At 48.2% G+C, this 19821-nt stretch overlaps 1 protein-coding gene and 1 long non-coding RNA gene across 2 annotated transcripts; one reads left to right on the forward strand and one right to left on the reverse strand.

Annotated features, from left to right (window-relative positions):
- The first annotated feature begins 12309 nt into the window (after positions 1–12309).
- On the forward strand, positions 12310–13024 carry LOC125512360. The gene is made up of 2 exons (XR_007285331.1): positions 12310–12593; positions 12673–13024. It is a non-coding gene; the product is annotated as an uncharacterized LOC125512360 (long non-coding RNA).
- A 3500-nt stretch (positions 13025–16524) lies between these two features.
- On the reverse strand, positions 16525–17321 carry LOC125512361 (FCS-Like Zinc finger 1-like). Its single transcript, XM_048677456.1, has 2 exons — positions 17033–17321; positions 16525–16954 (listed from the first exon to the last, which is right to left on the reverse strand). The coding sequence occupies exons 1-2, from the start codon at positions 17254–17256 to the stop codon at positions 16798–16800; spliced, it is 381 nt and encodes a 126-aa protein (XP_048533413.1). The 5' UTR covers positions 17257–17321; the 3' UTR covers positions 16525–16797.
- Between the last annotated feature and the right edge of the window lie 2500 nt (positions 17322–19821).

Raw genomic sequence — 19821 nt, forward strand, 5'->3', positions numbered from 1 at the left:
AGATGCGATAATAAAACAGATGCAATATAATAAGAAAGGGACCCGGGGGCCATAGGTTTCACTAGTGGCTTCTCTCATGATAGCAAATATTACAATGGGTGAACAAATTACTGCCGAGCAATTCATAGAAAAGCGCATAGTTATGAGAATATCTAGGCATGATCATGAACACAGGCATCACGTCCGTGTCAAGTAGACCGAAACGATTCTGCATCTACTACTATTACTCCACACATCGACTGCTATCCAGCATGCATCTAGAGTATTAAGTTCATAAGAACAGAGTAACACATTAGGCAAGATGACATGATGTAGAGGGATAAACTCAAGCAATATGATATAGACCCCATCTTTTTATCCTTGATGGCAACAATACAATACGTGCCTTGCTGCCCCTACTGTCACTGGGAAAGGACACCACAAGATTGAACCCAAAGCTAAGCACTTATCCCATTACAAGAAATATCAATATAGTAGGCCAAACTAAACAGATAATTCGAAGAGACTTGCAAAGATATCAAATCATGCATATAATAATTCAAAGAAGAATCAAATATTGTTCATAGATAAGCTTGATCATAAACCCATAATTCATCGGATCTCGGCAAACACACCGCAAAAAGGTATTACATCGAATAGATCTCCAAGAACATCGAGGAGAACTTTGTATTGAGAACCAAAGAGAGAGAAGAAGCCATCTAGCTCATAACTATGGACCCGAAGATCTGTGGTAAACTACTCACACATCATCGGAGAGGCTATGGTGTTGATGTAGAAGCCCTCCATGATTGAATCCCCCTCCGAAAGATCGCCGGAAAAGGCCCCCAGATGGGATCTCACGGGTACAGAAGGTTGCGGCGGTGGAAAAGTGGTTTCGTGGCTTCCCTGGATGCTTTCAGGGTATAAGAGTATATATAGGCGAAAGAAGTAGGTCGGTGGAGCTCCATGGGGACCACGAGGATGGGGGGCGCGCCTACCCCCTGGGCGCGCCCTCCTGACTCGTGGAAGCTTCGCGGACTTCCAGACTTGTACTCCAAGTCTCCTGGGTGACGTTTGTTCCAAGAAAGATCCTCGCGAAGGTTTCGTTCTGTTTGGATTACGTTTGATATTCCTTTTCTGCGAAACACTGAAATAGGCAAAAAACAGCAATTTGCACTGGGCCTTCGGTTAATAGGTTAGTCTCAAAAATAATCTAAAAGTGCATATTAAAGCCCATTAAACATCCAAAACAGATAATATAATAGCATGGAACAATCAAAAATTATAGGTACGTTGGAGACGTATCACGGAGCCTTTTGGCAAGTCCACATACTCAACCATCATATAGCCCTCTACAATTGCTAACACTCACCACATACACATGAGCAAAAAGTTTCAATTGGATGATACGTCTCCAACGTATCTATAATTTTTGATTGCTCCATGCTATATTATCTACTGTTTTGGACATTGTTGGGCTTTATTATACACTTTTATATTATTTTTGGGACTAACCTACTAACCGGAGGCCCAACCCAGAATTGTTTTTTTTGCCTATTTTAGGGTTTCGAAGAAAAGGAATATCAAACGGAGCCAACACCCTAATTCCACCGCTGTAACTTTATGTATCCACGAGATCCCATCTTAGGGCCTGTTTCGGAGCTCCGCCGGAGGGGAAATCGATCATGGAGGGCTTCTACATCAACACCATAGCCTCTCCGATGAAGTGTGAGTAGTTTACCTCAGACCTACGGGTCCATAGTTATTAGCTAGATGGCTTCTTCTCTCTTTTTGGATCTCAATACAAAGTTCTCCCCCTCTCTTGTGGAGATCTATTCGATGTAATCTTCTTTTGCGGTGTGTTTGTTGAGACCAATGAATTGTGGGTTTATGATCAAGTTTATCTATGAACAATATTTGAATCTCCTCTGAATTCTTTTATGTATGATTGGCTATCTTTGCAAGTCTCTTCGAATTATCAGTTTGGTTTGGCCTACTAGATTGATCTTTCTTGCAATGGGAGACGTGCTTAGTTTTGGGTTCAATCTTACGATGTCCTTTCCCAGTGACAGTAGGGGCAGCAAGGCACGTATTGTATTGTTGCCATCGAGGATAACAAGATGGGGTATTTATCATATTGCATGAATTTATCCCTCTACATCATGTCATCTTGCTTAAAGCGTTACTCTATTCTCTTGAACTTAATACTCTAGATGCATGCTGGATAGCGGTCGATGTGTGGAGTAATAGTAGTAGATGCAGGAAGGAGTCGGTCTACTTGTCTTGGACATGATGCCTATATACATGATCATACCTAGATATTCTCATAACTATACTCAATTCTGTCAATTGCTCAACAGTAATTCGTTCACCCACCGTAAAATACTTATGCTCTTGAGAGAATCCACTAGTGAAACCTATGGCCCCCGAGTCTATCTTCATCATATTAATCTTCCAACACTTAGTTATTTTCATTGCCTTTTATTTTACTTTGCATATTTATCATAAAAATACCAAAAAATATTATCTTATCATATCTATCAGATCTCACTCTCGTAAGTGACCGTGTAGGGATTCACAACCCCTTATCGCGTTGGTTGCGAGGATTTATTTATTTTGTGTAGGTGTGAGGGACTCGCGTGTAGCCTCCTACTGGATTGATACCTTGGTTCTAAAAAACTGAGGGAAATACTTACGCTACTTTGCTGCACCACACTTTCCTCTTCAAGGGAAAACCAACGCAACTGCTCAAGAGGTAGCATTGGACACATAGAAAGATAGGGGCTTATAGTTTCACCTCCCAACGTATTCACCTCAATGGTGATGTCAACAATAATAAGTCATGCTCACCCATATCCAGCTGGATATATGTGCCTAGATCTTTCCTCGTCACATGGTGCTTGCCAAAAGAGAAAATAAAAAGGAATACAGAGAGATACTTTGACTCTTGCATAAAAGTAAATACATAAAAGTAAAAGATAGGCCCTTCGCAGAGGGAAGCAGAGGTTGCCATGCACTTTTTGGTTGTATGCTCAATCTCTTAGTGCAAAAGAATGTCGCGTTATATTGCCCCTTATGATAGCAACCTTTATTATGCATTCTGTCACTTTTATTATTTGCCATCACAAGTGTTGGGGAACGTAGTAATAATTCAAAAAAATTCCTACGTGTCACCAAGATCAATCTAGGATATGCTAGCAACGAGAGAGAGGGAGTGCATCTTCATACCCTTGAAGATCGCTAAGCGGAAGCGTTACAAGAACGCGGTTGATGGAGTCGTACTCGCGGCGATTCAAATTGCGGAAGATCTGATCCAAGTGCCGAACAAATGGTGCCTCCACGTTCAACACATGTACAGCCCAGGGACGTCTCCTTCTTCTTGATCCAGCAAGGGGAGAGGAGAAGTTGAGGGAGAACTCCGGCATCACGATGGCGTGGTGGTGGAGCTCGTGGTTCTCCAGCAGAGCTTCGCCAAGCACTATGGAGGAGGATGAGGTGTTGGAGGGGGAAGGGCTGCGCCAGGGGCTGAGGTGCGGCTGCCCTCCCATCCCCCACTATTTATAGGGTGAAGGGGAGAGGGGGCCGCCCCCCTAGATGCATCTAGAGGGGGGTGGCGGCCAAGGGGGGAGACTTGCCCCCCCAAGCAGGTGGGAGGCGCCCCCACCTCCTAAGGTTTCCAACCCTAGGCGCCTTGGGCCCTTGGGGGCGCACCAGCCCACTAAGGGGCTAGTCCCCACCCATATTCAGCCCACTAAGCCCTCTGGGGCAGGTGTACCTACCCGGTGGACCCCCGGACACCTTTCGGTGGTCCCGGTACAATACCGATAACTCCCGAAACCTTTCGGCGACTGAAACTGGATTTCCCATATATAAATCTTCACCTCCGGACCATTCCAGAACTCCTCGTGACGTCCGATATATCATCCGTGACTCCGAACAACTTTCGGTAACCACATACAATTTCCCACTACAACTCTAGTGTCATCGAACCTTAAGTGTGTAGACCCTATGGGTTCGGGAGCCATGCAGACATGGCCGAGACATCTCTCCGGCCAATAACCAATAGAAGGATTTGGATACCCATATTGGCTCCCACATGTTCCACGATGATATCATCGGATGAACCACGATGTCGGGGATTCAATCAATCCCGTATACAATTCCCTTTCTATCGGTATGCTACTTGCCCGAGATTCGATCGTCGGTATCCCCATACCTTGTTCAATCTCGTTACCGGCAAGTATCTTTACTCATTCCATAATGCATGACCCTGTGGCTAACTCCTTAGTAACATTGAGCTCATTATGATGATGCATTACCGAGTGGTCCCAGAGATACCTCTCCGTCATACGGAGTGACAATCCCAGTATCGATGCGTGCCAACCCAACAGACACTTTCGGAGATACCTGTAGTGCACCTTTATAGTCACCCAGTTACGTTGTGACATTTGATACACGCAAAGCATTCCTACTGCATCCGGGAGTTGCACAATCTCATGGTCTAAGGAAATGATACTTGACATTAGAAAAGCTCTAGCAAATGAACTACACGATCTTGTGCTATGCTTAGGATTGGGTCTTGTCCATCACATCATTCTCCTAATGATGTGATCCCGTTATAAACGACACCCAATGTCCATGGTCAGGAAACCACAACCATCTATTGATCAATGAGCCAGGCAACTAGAGGCTCACTAGGGATATGTTGTGGTCTATGTATTCACACATGTATTACAGTTTCCGATGAATACAATTATAGAATGAACAATATACAATTATCATGAGCAAGGAAATATAATAATAACCATTTTATTATTGCCTCTAAGGCATATTTCCAACAGTCTCCCACTTGCACTAGAGTCAATAATCTAGTTACATTGTGATGAATCGAACACCCATAGAGTTCTGGTGCTGATCATGTTTTGCTCGTGAAAGAGGTTTAGTCAACGGATCTGCGACATTCAGATCCGTATGTACTTTACAAATATCTATTTCTCCATCTTGAATATATTCACAAATGGAGTTGAAGCGACGCTTGATGTGCTTGGTCTTCTTGTGAAACCTGGGCTCCTTGGCAATGCCAGTAGCTCCAGTGTTGTCATATAAGAGAGTCATCAGGCCCGACGCATTGGGAATTACTCCTAGGTCGGTGATAAACTCCTTCATCCAGACTCCTTCCTGTGCTGCTTACGAAGCAACTATGTACTCCGCTTCACATGTAGACCCCGCCACGACGCTCTGCTTGCAACTTCACCAGTTGACTGCCCCACCATTCAAAATGTACATGTATCCAGTTTGTGACTTGGAGTCATCCAAATCTATGTCAAAGCTAGCGTCAACGTAACCCTTTATGTTTGTATTAGGGATGCCCAGTCCCGAAATGCAAAAATGATTTTACTTTATGTTGTCAAATAATCAATTCCTTGGAAAGTGTTGGTATGAAGGGCACCCGTGGATACGGTTAGCCATGGAAAGTGAAAGTATGGTGGAAAAAGGAATAAACTTTATTTTCTGTTTGGGAACCGCCTATGATATATCTATGCATGGAAAGTATTGGGAACTCTAAGTCATTTTCGTTGGTGGGATGGATACACCTCCCAAAATGTTTTTATCTCTAAGTTTTTCGCTTTAAGCTCTGGCACCTCTACAAATCCCTACTTCCCTCTGCGAAGGGCCTTTCTTTTACTTTATGCAATTTTTATTTTGAGTCTCCATCTTCTCTTATAAAAGCACTAACTAGGAGGCAATATGATCGTACTTAAGTATTGTGTATAGCTAATATTCGAATGTGTTTCATTGAATGGATCAATGGTTGAGCATGACGGGCTAGGGATAACTGATTTTTAGCGTTGATATTTTGAAAGACATGGTTGCTTGTTGATATGCTTGAGTATCTAAATTATCATGTCAAAACTAGACTATTTCTTTGAATAACTAGAAGTCCAAATGTCCATGCTATAAAGAAAAGAAATATGATATGACATGTTAGGCAGCATTCCACATCAAAAATTCTGTTTTTATCACTTACCTACTCGAGGACGAGTAGGAGTTAAGCTTGGGGATGTTGATACGCTCCAACGTATCTATAATTTTTTATTGTTCCATGCTGTTATATTATCAATCTTGGATGTTTTATAATCATTTTATATCATTTTTTGGTACTAAGCTATTGACATAGTGCCAAGTGCCAGTTGCCATGTTTTTTACATAGCAGAAAATCAATATCAGACGGAGTCCAAATGCCCCGAAACTTTACGGAGACTTTTTATGGGCCAGAAGGAACACAATGGGCTCTGGCTGTGCTTAGGGGGTGCCTCGAGAGGGGCACAACCCACCAGGGCGCGCCAGGAGGCCCAGGCGCGCCCTGGTGGGTTGTGCCCACCTCGGGTGCCCCCCGGACTGCCTCTTTGCTCTATAAATACCCTAATATTTCCAGAACCCTAGGAGAGTTGACGAAATATTCATCCAGCTGCCGCAGAGTCCAGAACCACCAGATCCAATCTAGACACCATCTCGGATGGGGTTCACCACCTCCATTGGTGCCTCTCCGATGATGCGTGAGTAGTTCTTTGTAGACCTTCAGGTCCGTAGTTAGTAGCTAGATGTCTTCCTCTCTCTCTTTTGATTCTCAATACAATGGTCTCTTGGAGATCCATATGATGTAACTCTTTTGCAGTGTGTTTGTTGGGATCCGATGAACTTTGAGTTTATGATCAGATCTATCTTTTTATATCCATGAAAGTATTTGAGTTTCTTTGATCTATTTTATGCATGATTGCTTATAGCCTCGTATTTCTTCTCTGACATTTGGGTTTTGGTTGACCAACTTGATCTATTTATCTTGCAATGGGAAGATGTGCTTTGTAGTGGGTTCAATCTTACGGTGCTTGATCCCAGTGACAGAAAGAGAAACAACACGTATGTATCGTTGCTACTAAGGATAAAACGATGGAGTCTATCTCTACATAGATAGATCTTGTCTACATGATGCCATCGTTCTTATTGTATTACTTCGTTTCTCCATGAACTTAATACACTAGATGCATGTTGGATAGCGGTCGATGTGTGAAGTAATAGTAGTAGATGCAGGCAGGAGTTGGTCTACTAATCTTGGACGTGATGCCTATATAATGATCATTGCCTGGATATCGTCATGAGTATTTGAAGTTCTATCAATTGCCCAACAGTAATTTGTTCACCCACCGTTTGCTATTTTTCTCGAGAGAAGCCACTAGTGAAACCTACGGCTCTCGGGTCTTCTTCCTCATATATTTGCCTTTGCGATCTATTTTTCCTTACTTTTATTTTCAGATCTATTAAACAAAAACCCAAAAATACTTTGCTGTAATTTATTCTTATTTATTTATTTGGCGTTCGATCTATCAATCTACTACAAATTTACCTCACGTCTGTTTGCCTATCTTGAGGCGCGGTACTCCGGAAGGGATTGACAACCCCTTTAACACGTCGGGTTACGAGAAGTTGTTATTTGTGTGCAGGTGTTGTTTACGTTGTGTTGCTTGGTTCTCCTACTGGTTCGATAACCTTGGTTTCATATCTGAGGGGAATACCTACCGCCGTTGTGCTGCATCATCCCTTCCTCTTTGGGGAAATACCGACGTAGCTTCAAGCGACATCAAGGAACTCCGAAGTTATTACGTTGGATTATATCCAAACGTCGAAAAACTTGACAGATCCCTTCATAAAGGGTCTATCACGTAATGTAATAGATAATGCATCGATGAGATGGGTTTGAGACCCACCGCATGAGTTGTCCATAGTGGTAACCCACTCTATGTGATCGGAGATCCCGTGAAGTAGAAGTGGGAGATAAACTGTTGGCCAGCTGGAAGGAGAGTATCCCTATATTAATTATCCCACTCCGTGAAGATGCAATACTCTCCTGAACTGCATGGCAGGTTGATATTTATCTTAATGTGTTCCGACTGGCTTATTTGAGTAAGCAGAGATGTTGTCCTGCAGAGTATTTCCTGAGGAACACACATATATGAATTTGACAGTTAACGTCACAGTCTATGAGAATTGGGTGTTATCTAATAAATTTATGAAAGACCCTGGAGTATGACGTATACACTCCACCTACGGGGAAGCCTTGCGGCATCCCAGTATCGGTCAAGAATTTGTGTGAAACTAGTCTCGCGAAAAACTTGTAGTTTAAGGCATAGTTCACTATTCAAGTTGTGATCTAGTGTAGCATAAATCTCTGAGTGGAAGTTCAACTTTATAGTATCCACTGAGCACTGGCATACAAACAATGTTTTGGAACTAAATGATGAGATGTGCCAATGAGACTTTGTGAGGGATTGTTGGAATTTTGCTAAGTAGGCCTTTGGCCCAAAGCCCAACTAAAATTCTGAAATTCTCTTGACTCATTCATGCACACGTGTGAGTGGAGTGAGTGAGACTTGCATCTCTTTACAAGGTGAGCTCTTCTACCACTTACAAGGTGAGCTCTTCTACCACTTGTATGAGCATGAGAAGAGGAGACCTACACGCGCGTTCCTCCTCCTCGCTCGCCTCGCCACACCACGCCACGCCTCGTCACGACGCGCCGCACCGTGGGTTGCGGGGTTTACTCCCATGACCTACCCGGCCCGCACTATATAGTCAGGCAGACGTTTACCCTAGCTGCCGCCACTTCGCATGGTTTCGCACCATCGTTCCAGATCATTGCGCCGTCACGCAAGTCTTCTCCATCCCTCCTTTCGGCGTGCACCACGAGAAGGAACAACAGGCCTCCGGAACCCCGCCTCTCGTGATCCTGGAGAGGGACGATCAGGTTTTTGGGGAGTGCACTCGCGCGACTGCTGGCAGCGACGACTTCACCAACGACGACTTCTTCCCCGACCTCGGCAATCTCATCCTCGACGACATGGGCGATAACGTCAACGCCGGCGGTGCTGCTCCCGCTGCACCGTATGTGATTCTATCCTTCTTGTTCGAGATCGTGGTAGAATTTATATTTCTAGTATGTGCCCTAAATGTGATTTGTTCATCTACTATGCTACTTCGCATGATTAGTTTAATCTCTGCTATTGATGTCATGATTTATTTTCTGCTTATTCGGATTAAATCTCGTAGTAATTTACTCATATTTTCAACAATATAAGAGAAGATAAACATCATTTTTATTTCTCAGTATTCCAACCCGTATTCATCCTTTGTGGCGTTACTAATTGTATTGTACGTGCTTTTACTTTTTTGTGCATGGATAGGTTAGTGGCGGATCCACCATTAGAGCGAGCAGTGGCGGCTGCCCCATGTCTCCGGCAACAGAGCATGCTACCTCCCTTGCATGTCGACCAGCGGGCGCAGCATCATCGAGCTCCATTGTTCGACGTCGCCCCGGCAAATTTTGATCTCTGGGCCCGTCATGGGTTGGGTGACAACAGGGAGATTGATGTTTGTTTAGTGAACGAATACAAAGTGAAATCACCATTGTTAGTGCTTTCGTGCTAGTACTTTCATGCTACTAGTACTGATGCAATCTCGTTAAATTGAAAAAAAATGTGAACAAATAGTGACAAAAGGACTGCAATTAATAGCGTTTAATTTAATATATGATAAAACAAAAGCAAGACATCAAGAATCATAGAAATTTTTATGCCCTGGTGATGTGCTCATCCTCCATCACCCCTTTCTGAAAAGGAACAAACCAGTGCTAGAATAAGAACTAATTAAAGCTGGAGGTTCTGCTAAAAGCCGGGAAGTGCCAATATATAAGCGGTCGATCCTTGTGTAGGAGAACAATAAAAAGGTGGTTAGGCAACTGGTTCAAGTTGCAACAAATCTAGAGCTTGGCTCCTTTGAGTGCTTATGTGGCTAATCGGGTGGCCGAGCAAAAGCAGGCGCATGGTGGCTGGCATGGTCCCCTGATATTGTAAGAGATCTCATATTATAACGAGCAGCACCGCCGGCCTCATGGGCTCGAGCTCTCCATATTCTATGTGATTTCCCCCCTTCTCGGAGCCATTGGTGTTCTGGTTACTACTACTGGTAAGCAAACCGTTTAGAATATGAGTGATTTGGCTTGTAGAACTCAGTCGGCTCCTTGTCTTGTTGCGGTTACATGCATTGTGCATGACTCTAAACAACGCGTGCATGGTAGCATTGGCAACTGGAAATTTGGAATGCTTGCATTGCTTGATCTTTTACCAATGCTGTTGAATTAGCGTGCAAATTGCAGGTTAAAAACTTGTTGTAATATGTAGTGGGGGTTTAGTCAAACGTGTTGTATCAACCATGTCATATAGAAAGGGATTTCATCAAGGTCAAACACTCGATGGAGGGTATCTCTCTGAAATTTAACTTCAACATGTATAAATCCACAACGTGGTGAGTTGCAGGGACTATGGAGACAAACCTCCTTGGAAACGGGGTGATTTTTTGCCTTTGTCGAAGTCAAGGACTAGCCATGCAAATAGAAAGAACGCCAAGGTTGCATACACACGTGCATTTTTTCGATGGACTTGTGAGCAAAATGCACCATTATAGCAGAATACAGTGCCTGTACATTATACAGAAGACATGTCCTTGTCTTTTATTTTATTTATTTATTTATTTTGAGGGGGAGGACATATCCCTGTCGATTGGTCATTTTCACACCAAATACATTGCGCCAATTTTTCTTCTTCCACAAAAAATACATAATGAAGTCGAGCACATTAAAGAGACCGGCCCCGGTACCGACATACAAACACCAACCAGGTTGCAGTTTTTCTTAGATTTTAAGGAGCAACTAGCGAAGCAGCGCTGCTTCGGAAGCCTCCCAAAGAGTCACTTAGGGGTGGCTGAGAGCGCGCCACTTGGCACGCTCCCTTCATTTCTCTTTCGCACGCGTTATCGACTTTTTAGATAGTTTTTTTTTGAGGTTTTTTCGGCTTTTAGGTTTTTCATTTTTCCCCGTTCTTTCCTAACTTTGAAAAAAAAAAGTCAAAAGGAATTGCGAGGAAAACACGTATTTTTGCTTCCGCGGGAGGCATGGTCGTGCCTCTCGGAAACGAAGAAAACGTGTTTTTTTTACTTTTGCCAGAGGCACCGAGTTGCTTCCGCAAGAAGCACGACTGTGTCTTTTGGAAACGAAAAAAAAATGTATTTTTTCTTCCGCGAGAGGCATGATTTTGCTTCCGTGAGAGGCATGGTCATTCCTCTCGTAAACGGGAAAAACATTTTTTTTTCTTTCTTTCATGAGAGGCACGGGTTTGCTTTCGTGAGAGGCATGATCGTGCCTCTCAGAAACTGTTCTCTTCTTCTTTTCCTTTCGTGAGAGGCACGGGTTTACTTCTCGTGGAGGTACAGATTTGCTTCCGATACAGGCACTATCATGCCTCGTTTAGAAAGGAAAAAGCATGCTCTCGATTAGGATTATTCGTCCTGTTTCTTTCATGCAAAAATAGTTCCTCAAAAGCTATCACCATGGGATTAGTTTTAAAGATCTCGACTCGAGGAATCTGACGGAAAAAATGGTTTGAGATTTGGACGCACAATTTAAGAGATAAAATATTTTGAATAAACGGATTTCCGAGAAAGGGAAAACTCTCAGGTTACGACAAGTGGCACACCGTGAGAGTGACCTTTGCATGCTCCTTAAGAGCAAGTATAATAAGATGACATAGACGGGATATAAGACTTACAATAATAAATTTGTGCTTAGTTGGAAGAGAGAGAAGAGAAGAGAGAAGACAAACGGGCTACAACTAACAACCGGTTATAGCACGTGCTTCTAGAGATTTTATGAGTGTGAAATGGGTCATGTATCAAAGAAATAGTATTTATTTACATCTAACTATTATATTTGTCGGCTATAAACTTAACAATAGGACATAGCAACCCTTATATAGCCAGCAGTCGGTTGTACTATTAACGATGCTTTAATTAGTTTTTTTTGAGAAACACGATGCTTTAATTAGTGATTTCGCATCACCTTGCACGCGTTCGTTTGGGCCGGTTACAGTTTTCATGGGCGTCTCCTTCGTTGGGCACTTGGGCCACTTGATTTTTACAGTCGCCGTTTACCTGGACGAAACGAGTTGGGACAGCGGGCCGGCATGGGCTGCGACGTTGTGGTGGGTTTGCAGCAACTAGCGTGTCATGCTAGGCGAGATCGAGAGTGGCAGCTATGTCTTGATAAATGATGATCTCTTAAAACAGGTTTTCGCCCGTTTTATAAAGAAAGTGAAATGTTTACAATCAGCAAGCCGATCAAAACTTCGGCCGGCCGTCTCGCTGCTATGCGTGTTGGAGTTGCGCACACATGCCAGGTCATGCTGGCCAAGCTGCATCGCTTTTTTTTTCTTTCCTTATCTCTTATCTTGCAACCTCATCCACTTGTTCCTTTATCTGACTTGCGTCTCTGATTTCTCCACCGAGCTCGCCTCCTCTTCTTTCTTCAGACCTCCCCGTCTCCTCCGCGTCGGCGCACCTACAACAGTACAGCTCATCACCATGGCAGCGCTGCTACATCACCACACCCCCATCTAGTGCTAGTATGCGGGAAACCAACAATGTGCGGCGTTGAACTCCTCCAGTGGGATTTTTTGCTTCAGTCGGCGATGATGGTGGTTGGCGGCAATGGCGGTGGCGGAGAATAATAAGTTGCAATTTTTTTGATTTGTTTTTGCTGGAATTATGTTTGATTTTTGCTGGAACCTAATTGCATTTTTGCCGCAACAGGGAGATGATAGTGCTCGGCGGCGACGGCATGGCCGCTATGAATTGTTTTTGCTGGAATCAATCTTTGCTCTTGCTACATGGGAGAAGACTATGTGATGGGAATCAGCTGTATCCAGTGAAATTTTTTGCTACATCCGTCATCAATTTTTCTTGGAACCAACACGAGCGTCGGCTATGACCGTCGCGCGGCGGAGCTACAACTAGGAGAAATGCTACAACCGGTGCTTCAATTTGCTATTGTTGGCGTTTTTTTGTTGGAATCAGTCGAAAGTAGGCGCGGAGGAGCTGCATCCAACGACATAATTTGCTATATCCCACATCAATTTTTGCTGGAGCAGGTTGCGGCACAATACATCAATGGCCTGAGATACAGGAACTGTTTGTACCGATGCTACAACCATGCTTTTTTTTGCTAGAGCCGGCTGCGGTGTGCTACAACTATGGTTGCGCGGGTAGCGCGTGGTACTGGAAGTGGGGACAGCCAGTTGCTGGCAACGATGATGGCCGGAGTTGGGTATGCTGCAGTGACAGCCGGGCGGGGGGGGGGGGGGGGGGGGCGTGCTGCGCGAGGTATTTTTTTCTGCAAGAGGCACAACCGCCGTGCTGATCTGGCGGCAAGTTCGGTAACATGCACCGGATGAGCTAAACATCCCCACACTACAACCTGGCATATCTAAGCTCCACGTCAACACCCTCAAAAGGGAAAATGACGTATAGCATCGGCGCCGCCGAGTCCACCGGACAAAGGTCTTCATCTGGAGCCCTGGCACGACGAGAAAAACCATAACGACTTCTTTAGAAAGAGCACAGCACCCACGGATGTCGCCAGCGTTGGCGCCAACGTACAGAGCTTTCGCTCAGCCACTCAACCTTGTCACTATGAGGCCGCTAGGAGGAGCACGACGATGTCAGCTCCCCATATCCGGATCAGGACGCCACCCTCCGGGAGAGAGAGAGAGAGAGAGAGAGAGAGAGAGAGAGAGCACATCTGGGCTACCCGTCGCACCATCTTCCGTTGCCCCCACAACCCGGGAGGTGAGCCACCATCAGCGCAATGCTGCCCGACAACGAGCGAGCAAGCATGTGAACCGCCATCCGAGGCCGCCGCCCCGGCATCCCTGTCGCCAGATACAGTTGGTCGCGCACCTCACGCCGCACACAACCACGATAGGAAGAGCAACACCAGTCTGTCAACTCCTAGCCCCGCATCAGTCCCTGAGTCTGGGTAGGCGCCTCCACCGTAGGAGGCACCCACACCTGCGTCCCACGCCAATACCTAATGGACTGGGAGGACACAACTCTGAGACTGCCGACGGCCGTCGGCGAGCCTACCCCATGCCCATGGCCAGGCAAGCTCACACGACCCCATGTCCGTGGTCACTAGCGCCGATCAATACTAGTAACACGACCACCACCATTGAGTACCATACCCGCGAAGGGAGCCTGCACATCCCCGCGAGCACATCCCTGGCCACACCCAACCTCTCCTACCCGAAGCAAGAGCTCCGATCCGCGCTGGGCCCCGACTAGACCTGCCTGAGCACAAACTCTAGATCTAGTACATTCCCGAAACACGTGCGGCTGGCACCATCGGCGCTTGCCCAGCCCCACACACCGTCGAAACAGATCCAGGAGAAGAGGGCCGACACCGCCGCCCCGCGCCGCCTGAAGAGACCTGGCCGCCGCGCTACATGCAGCCCCTCCATGTGCGCTCTGCCGCCTTGCCCAGGTGTCGCCCAGGATGAGCTCGGACGCGGGGCAGAGCACCACCACCGCCCACGTCATCTGCCACCGGAAGGGGAGCAGAGTCCACCGGCTAGCACCGCCGCGGCCCGCGCCGCCTGCCAGCCAGATCGGTCGCCGCGTCGAGGCGCGCACCTCCGCCTGCAGCCGTCCATGCCACGACACGCCCGCCAGGAGGCTGCACGCCGCCACACCGCGGCACCCCGCGCCCGCACACAATGGGCAAGCCCACGCGGCCCCAACGCGCCGGAGGAAAGGAGCCCTTGCAGCGGCGAGGGAGGGGGAGCCTACGACGGGATCTGGAAGCCCTCCCGGACCACCTCGCGGGTGGCGGCGCGGGAGAGCGTAGGGTTTTGGTGAAAAAACACGATGAACACAAAGCAAACTATTCTTTCGCCTCGGTGAATTGTGATGGTTAATCCAATCTAAGCTAAGAGCATCTCCAACTCTAACCTGTATATCTGTAGCGTAAATGTTCATTTTTACGTCCGAACACTAATACAGAAGCATGCAATCCAACGCTAGCCGCAACCGCTGGCCTTTATTTTCTCAATCGAACACTTGGTGCGCGGCGGGGCGACCCGGGCAGGGCACGAGCCGGCGCTGCCCGGCCAGCTCAAGAAGCGGCGGGCGCGACCAACACATGAGTCGGGCGCGGGCGCCGTTGACTCCGGCAGCGGTCAGCTCGTGGGCCAGATGTCAGGCGGGGGCAGAGCTTGACAGCGTGACGACGGCGAGGTGATGCTCCCTATTCCCTAAGGAGACCGATCTTCACGGCGCCACCGAGGAGAAGGCCGCGCAGCTGGGGCAGCCACGGGCGCGGAGCTTGATAACGTGACGACGTACGGCGAGGTGTAGCCGCCGCACACGCTTTTCGTTGGCATCACCGGTGCGTAGCTCGCCTACCGGGGCGTGTCTGCGCCGTCGCCGGCCGGACCTTCTCGCACCACTCGTACTCCGGGAAGTGGCGCGCGGTCAGGCGCGATGCGATCAAACATGTGCGAGCGTGTGCCGACTGCCGAGTCCTCACGTGTGCCCCCCGAACAACCAGCAACCTGCCTCTGCATGCTACTTTTGAAAACAATTCGGCGTGCTTAGATGTCGTAACGTGTCAAGAATCTGGCGCCCGGTGGACCTCCCGATACTAGCAAGTGTGCTCTTTGTTTACGGGCCTCCGAGGCTGCCTAGAACGATTCTCTCGCCCTCGGAGCGTGCAATGTGCCCACATGCATGGTTGCAACTTGCGAGCATCAACCATACCAAAATGTAATCGCCCAGCCAACAATTTCGTTGTTCTTTATCGAAAAAATAATTTCGTTGTTTTGCTAAGAGTAGTATATTGCGTGGTGCTTTTGGTTGCGAGTGAAGTTTGGACCTTTGGCCGGTTTGTTAACTCCAAAGTCCACTTTGATAAGTGCTCCGATGGCGCTTTTAGGTGCGAGCAAAGTGTAGTCGTGCAATGTTGCGGATTCCGATGGTGGTGTGCCCTCCGTACTAATCACACGGGCTTTGCCCCGGTCTTGCTTCTAACCCGTCCAGTCCAATCAAAGGGTACTTTTCAGCTAAATCGCAGTGATGGATTGTTGCTGAGAAATTATGTGCTATTCTCACTCGTCTGTATCCTGATACGAAGTATTTTCAAGTGAACTCGTGGAACGCCTGAAGTGACATGTATGTATTCTTTTGCAGAAAATCGACATATATGTGTATATATATGCCAGCCAGGCTGCTAGCTTAACAACACTGCAATGATTCGCAAAAAAATAAATTAAAATAAAATAATAACACTGCAGTGGACATGAATCATACGGTTATATACAGTGTAGAATAATGCGAATAATACGGCTAGATGATACGGCCCTCCTGTGCGTATACAACGACCATGAGCTTCGGCATGTTCGTTGAGTGAAAAAAAAAAACACTAAATCCAGTCTGGACATGAAGGTGACACATGAGAGGGAATAATGGTTGGATTTCTTCAACTCTGGTGGTACAGTTACTCGTTGCAAACCTGTCTCCCTGTAAATTCGTCATGCATGTGACACGGAACTAGTAAGTGAATTAAAAAAATAATAGTATTTCAACATCAGACCGGACACAATCGCCATGGATGGGAGCCTCGGTGATCTTATTTCTTCCATGCCAAAATTTTGGACTACATGGGGATCGCACACAAGGAAGAAAGCATGTTAATCACACATATAATGAGCGTTTCCAGACGAGACGATCTTCTTTTGCCTCCAAGAACTGTATTCCAATATGGAATATAACCAGCTCCCTCAAGCTGCTCATATCACGTCGGTCCGCATACATCCACAATCCTGAAGCCTATATGGACGGAGGAGTGTCGAGCACAGTAGGCCATTTGATCCATGGACGCTTCTACCGAGCCCAGACGGGCACTCTGTGCGGGCTCTGCCGCTGCGACTGCTGCTCCGTCGTCGTCGCGGCCGCGGACTTCTTGGATCTCTTCTCCGCCGCCTCGTCGGTGTCGATCTGCTGCTGCCGGCACTCCTCGCTGCAGAACGGGGTGTCGCCTCTGCGCCAGCAAAGAATCACGTTTACACATGCCACCATCGCAGTCAAACCCCAGCGCATGACGGCGTAAGATGTTTACCTGTACATGAAGATGTCCTTGTTTCCAGCGATTGTCCGCCCGCACCGGAAGCAGGCGTCGAGGTAGTGGTGGCCGAGCTCGCCGGCGTCGTCACGGGACCCGCGCCGGGGCCTCGGCGACGGCGAGCTCCGGTTGCGGGGGGAGGAGTGCACGACGGGGAGGAACCCTCTGTGGACAATTTCAGAGGTCTCCAGGGAGCTGGGGAAGTAGTAGAAGTCCTCCATTTCCAGGCTCGGTTGGTGTCCGTCTAGCTCCCTCCTTGTTGCTCGGTTGGTTGGGAGGAAGGAGGAAGGAGGTGGTGGAGTTTGGCGGGGAGAGGAGCGCGGGTTATAAAGGGCCGCATGGCAGGGGAAGTGTGTGCTTTTCGTTTTGGACCCTGGGTTTCGTGCGGGATCCCGGCGTGATCCTGACATCCTGTACGGCTGCATAGTTGGAGTAGTTCTTTTTTTCTTTCTTTCTTTCTTTGCGTATATCAAACACCTAGATGCACGTACGCCTATCCTGTGGCGGAGACACTACATTACTTGCCATGCACATGCACATAATTTAGTGTGTTTAAACTGAAAAACATAAAAGCATGAAATCATCCGGACATCTTCAACACCGACACACAAACCTCTGGCACGCGTCCGGACCGTGCTGTCCTGACAGCGGAAGCCATCCAAGGCGGGCTAGTATCGGTCCGTGGAGCGGTCCGAACGTGATTTCTCCCGCAAGCGGAGACAAACATGGAGGCTTTACGGAAGTCCAGACCGGTCCCACGCCCGTTTTCTGACCGCAGACCCACCAAAAACCCCTCTCCTCTCCCACGCATTTTCTATCGGCGTTGTTCCAGAGTGTCAGCGCCCGCATTCATGCCCGGCCAGGCGAACACGACTGCTCACTGGCATCGTCATTGAAGCGGCACGCCGGCCGAGAGAGCGTCTACACCGCTTCCTGGTGCGCGCGACTGCCACGCGTTCAAACGACACGAGGCCGTAGTTCATCTGTCTGCCGCCCACATTGATGGCATTCAGTTGCCGAGGCGTCTCCTCCGGCGCCACCCGCCTGCCCCTCTGCCGCCCACCATTGCTATAAAAGCCGGTGCCCCGGTCATAGCTGCAGTCATCCACCTTTGATCCCTCTCCGCACCACTCCCACCATGGATACCTCCCCTGCCAAAGCTCTTTGGGACGGGATGATGTCAGAACAGAAGAAGGATATGGCCGCCATTACTGCAGGCTGGCTGGTAGGCAGACAATGAAGGACGACGACGTCCCAATGGAGGACACTTCGACGATGAAACGACGCCACTATCCTCCTCCTCTGAGCCACCTTCCTCCTCCTCTGTGCTCCCGTCGCCGGTGCATTGCACCATAACCATCGGCGAGGCCCGTGTCCATTACATGGACATGGTGTGGGAGGAGCAGGAGGAGCAGTTTCGGGAAGCGCAGGCCGATGCCTCCCACAACCACCACCTCCTCCAGGAGCATCTCACCGCCGGCAGAGCGGTCGCGCCAGACGCGAATATGGCGGAGCAGGAGGCACTGCTCGAATCCTACTGCTCTGCCTAGCCCGCTGGGGGTACCGGCAGCAGGTGGCGGACGTGGCGGCCGCTGGCAGTGCGAAGATGAGGCAGGCGAGGTGGTGTTTGCCGAGACCGACGGCAAGGAGGAGGAAATCGCCGAGTCCGTGCCCCGCCACGACGACCATGAAGCTCGCACATCACCGACAGTTAGGAAGAGTAGTGCACGGAAGGTCACCGCTCAAGATGGCAACGGGGACGAAACCCACCGGGTTTTGCTTGTCCAAACCCATCCCCACGAGAAAATCGCAAACCCGTCCCCGTCCCCATCAACGTGCGCGGGGTTAAATTCTTGCCCATCCCCTAAACCCATCGGGTTTTAGAAACCCACGGGAACCCATCCCCACGAGCAGTCAGCAACATTTGGAAGAAAAACAGGAGCATATTACAGCAGCAGGCGACGGCTGGGGGACCTAGGTTTAGGATTAGGTGTCGTGTTGTGCGGGAGAGAGAGAGTCCTAAAGAGCGAGCAACACTGCAGAGACCGAGCGAGGGGTTGGTCTGTACTCCAGGGCCTCGACACTGTGGGGCTCGGCTGCTCAGGCACTGTGGCTTTGGGCCACTTGAGTCAAGATGGATCGGTACGTGCTAAATAATGTATTTTGACGGGTTTTGTCGGGTTTCGGGTTCGGGTAGTACTCAAATGGGTTTAAACCCGCGAAACATGCCGGGTTTTATAATGTACCCACGAGCAGCCCCGCGGGGATAGAAAGTCGCTCATCCCCGTCCCCTAATAGGGTAAAAACCCGCGGGGATGCGGGTTTCGGGGCCTCGTTGCCATCTTGAGTCACCGCTGCTCTGGTCCGAGGAAGGGCACCGCTCCTCCCCTCCCATTTACGCCAAGTTTGGTGGGCTGAACATCATCGGCCGATTAGCCGCTTGGCGTCGACATGGAGGCGGACAACTTCGCTTCCCGTGGCTCCGGAGGCAGAGGTTACAGAGTCAGAGCTGGAAAGCGCCGAGGCGGAGATGAAAAATGCGAAGCTTCAGTTCTCTTGGTTCACGGTGGGGCACGGGGAACGGGCGCCAACGATCATTTAGACATAGCCGGACGAGCTCCGCTTAGTTGATGTAAATGTAATGAAATCCATCATGTTTAGATGAAATTCGTCATGTTTAAATGAAATCTGTCATGTTTATATGAAATCCGGCCGTGTTTATATGAAATCCGGTCGTGTTTGATCGAATTTTGTCTGGTACCTATCCACGGAAGGATGTTGGGGAA

Source organism: Triticum urartu, chromosome 6, assembly GCF_003073215.2.
Source record: "Triticum urartu cultivar G1812 chromosome 6, Tu2.1, whole genome shotgun sequence".
Taxonomy (NCBI): domain Eukaryota; kingdom Viridiplantae; phylum Streptophyta; class Magnoliopsida; order Poales; family Poaceae; genus Triticum; species Triticum urartu.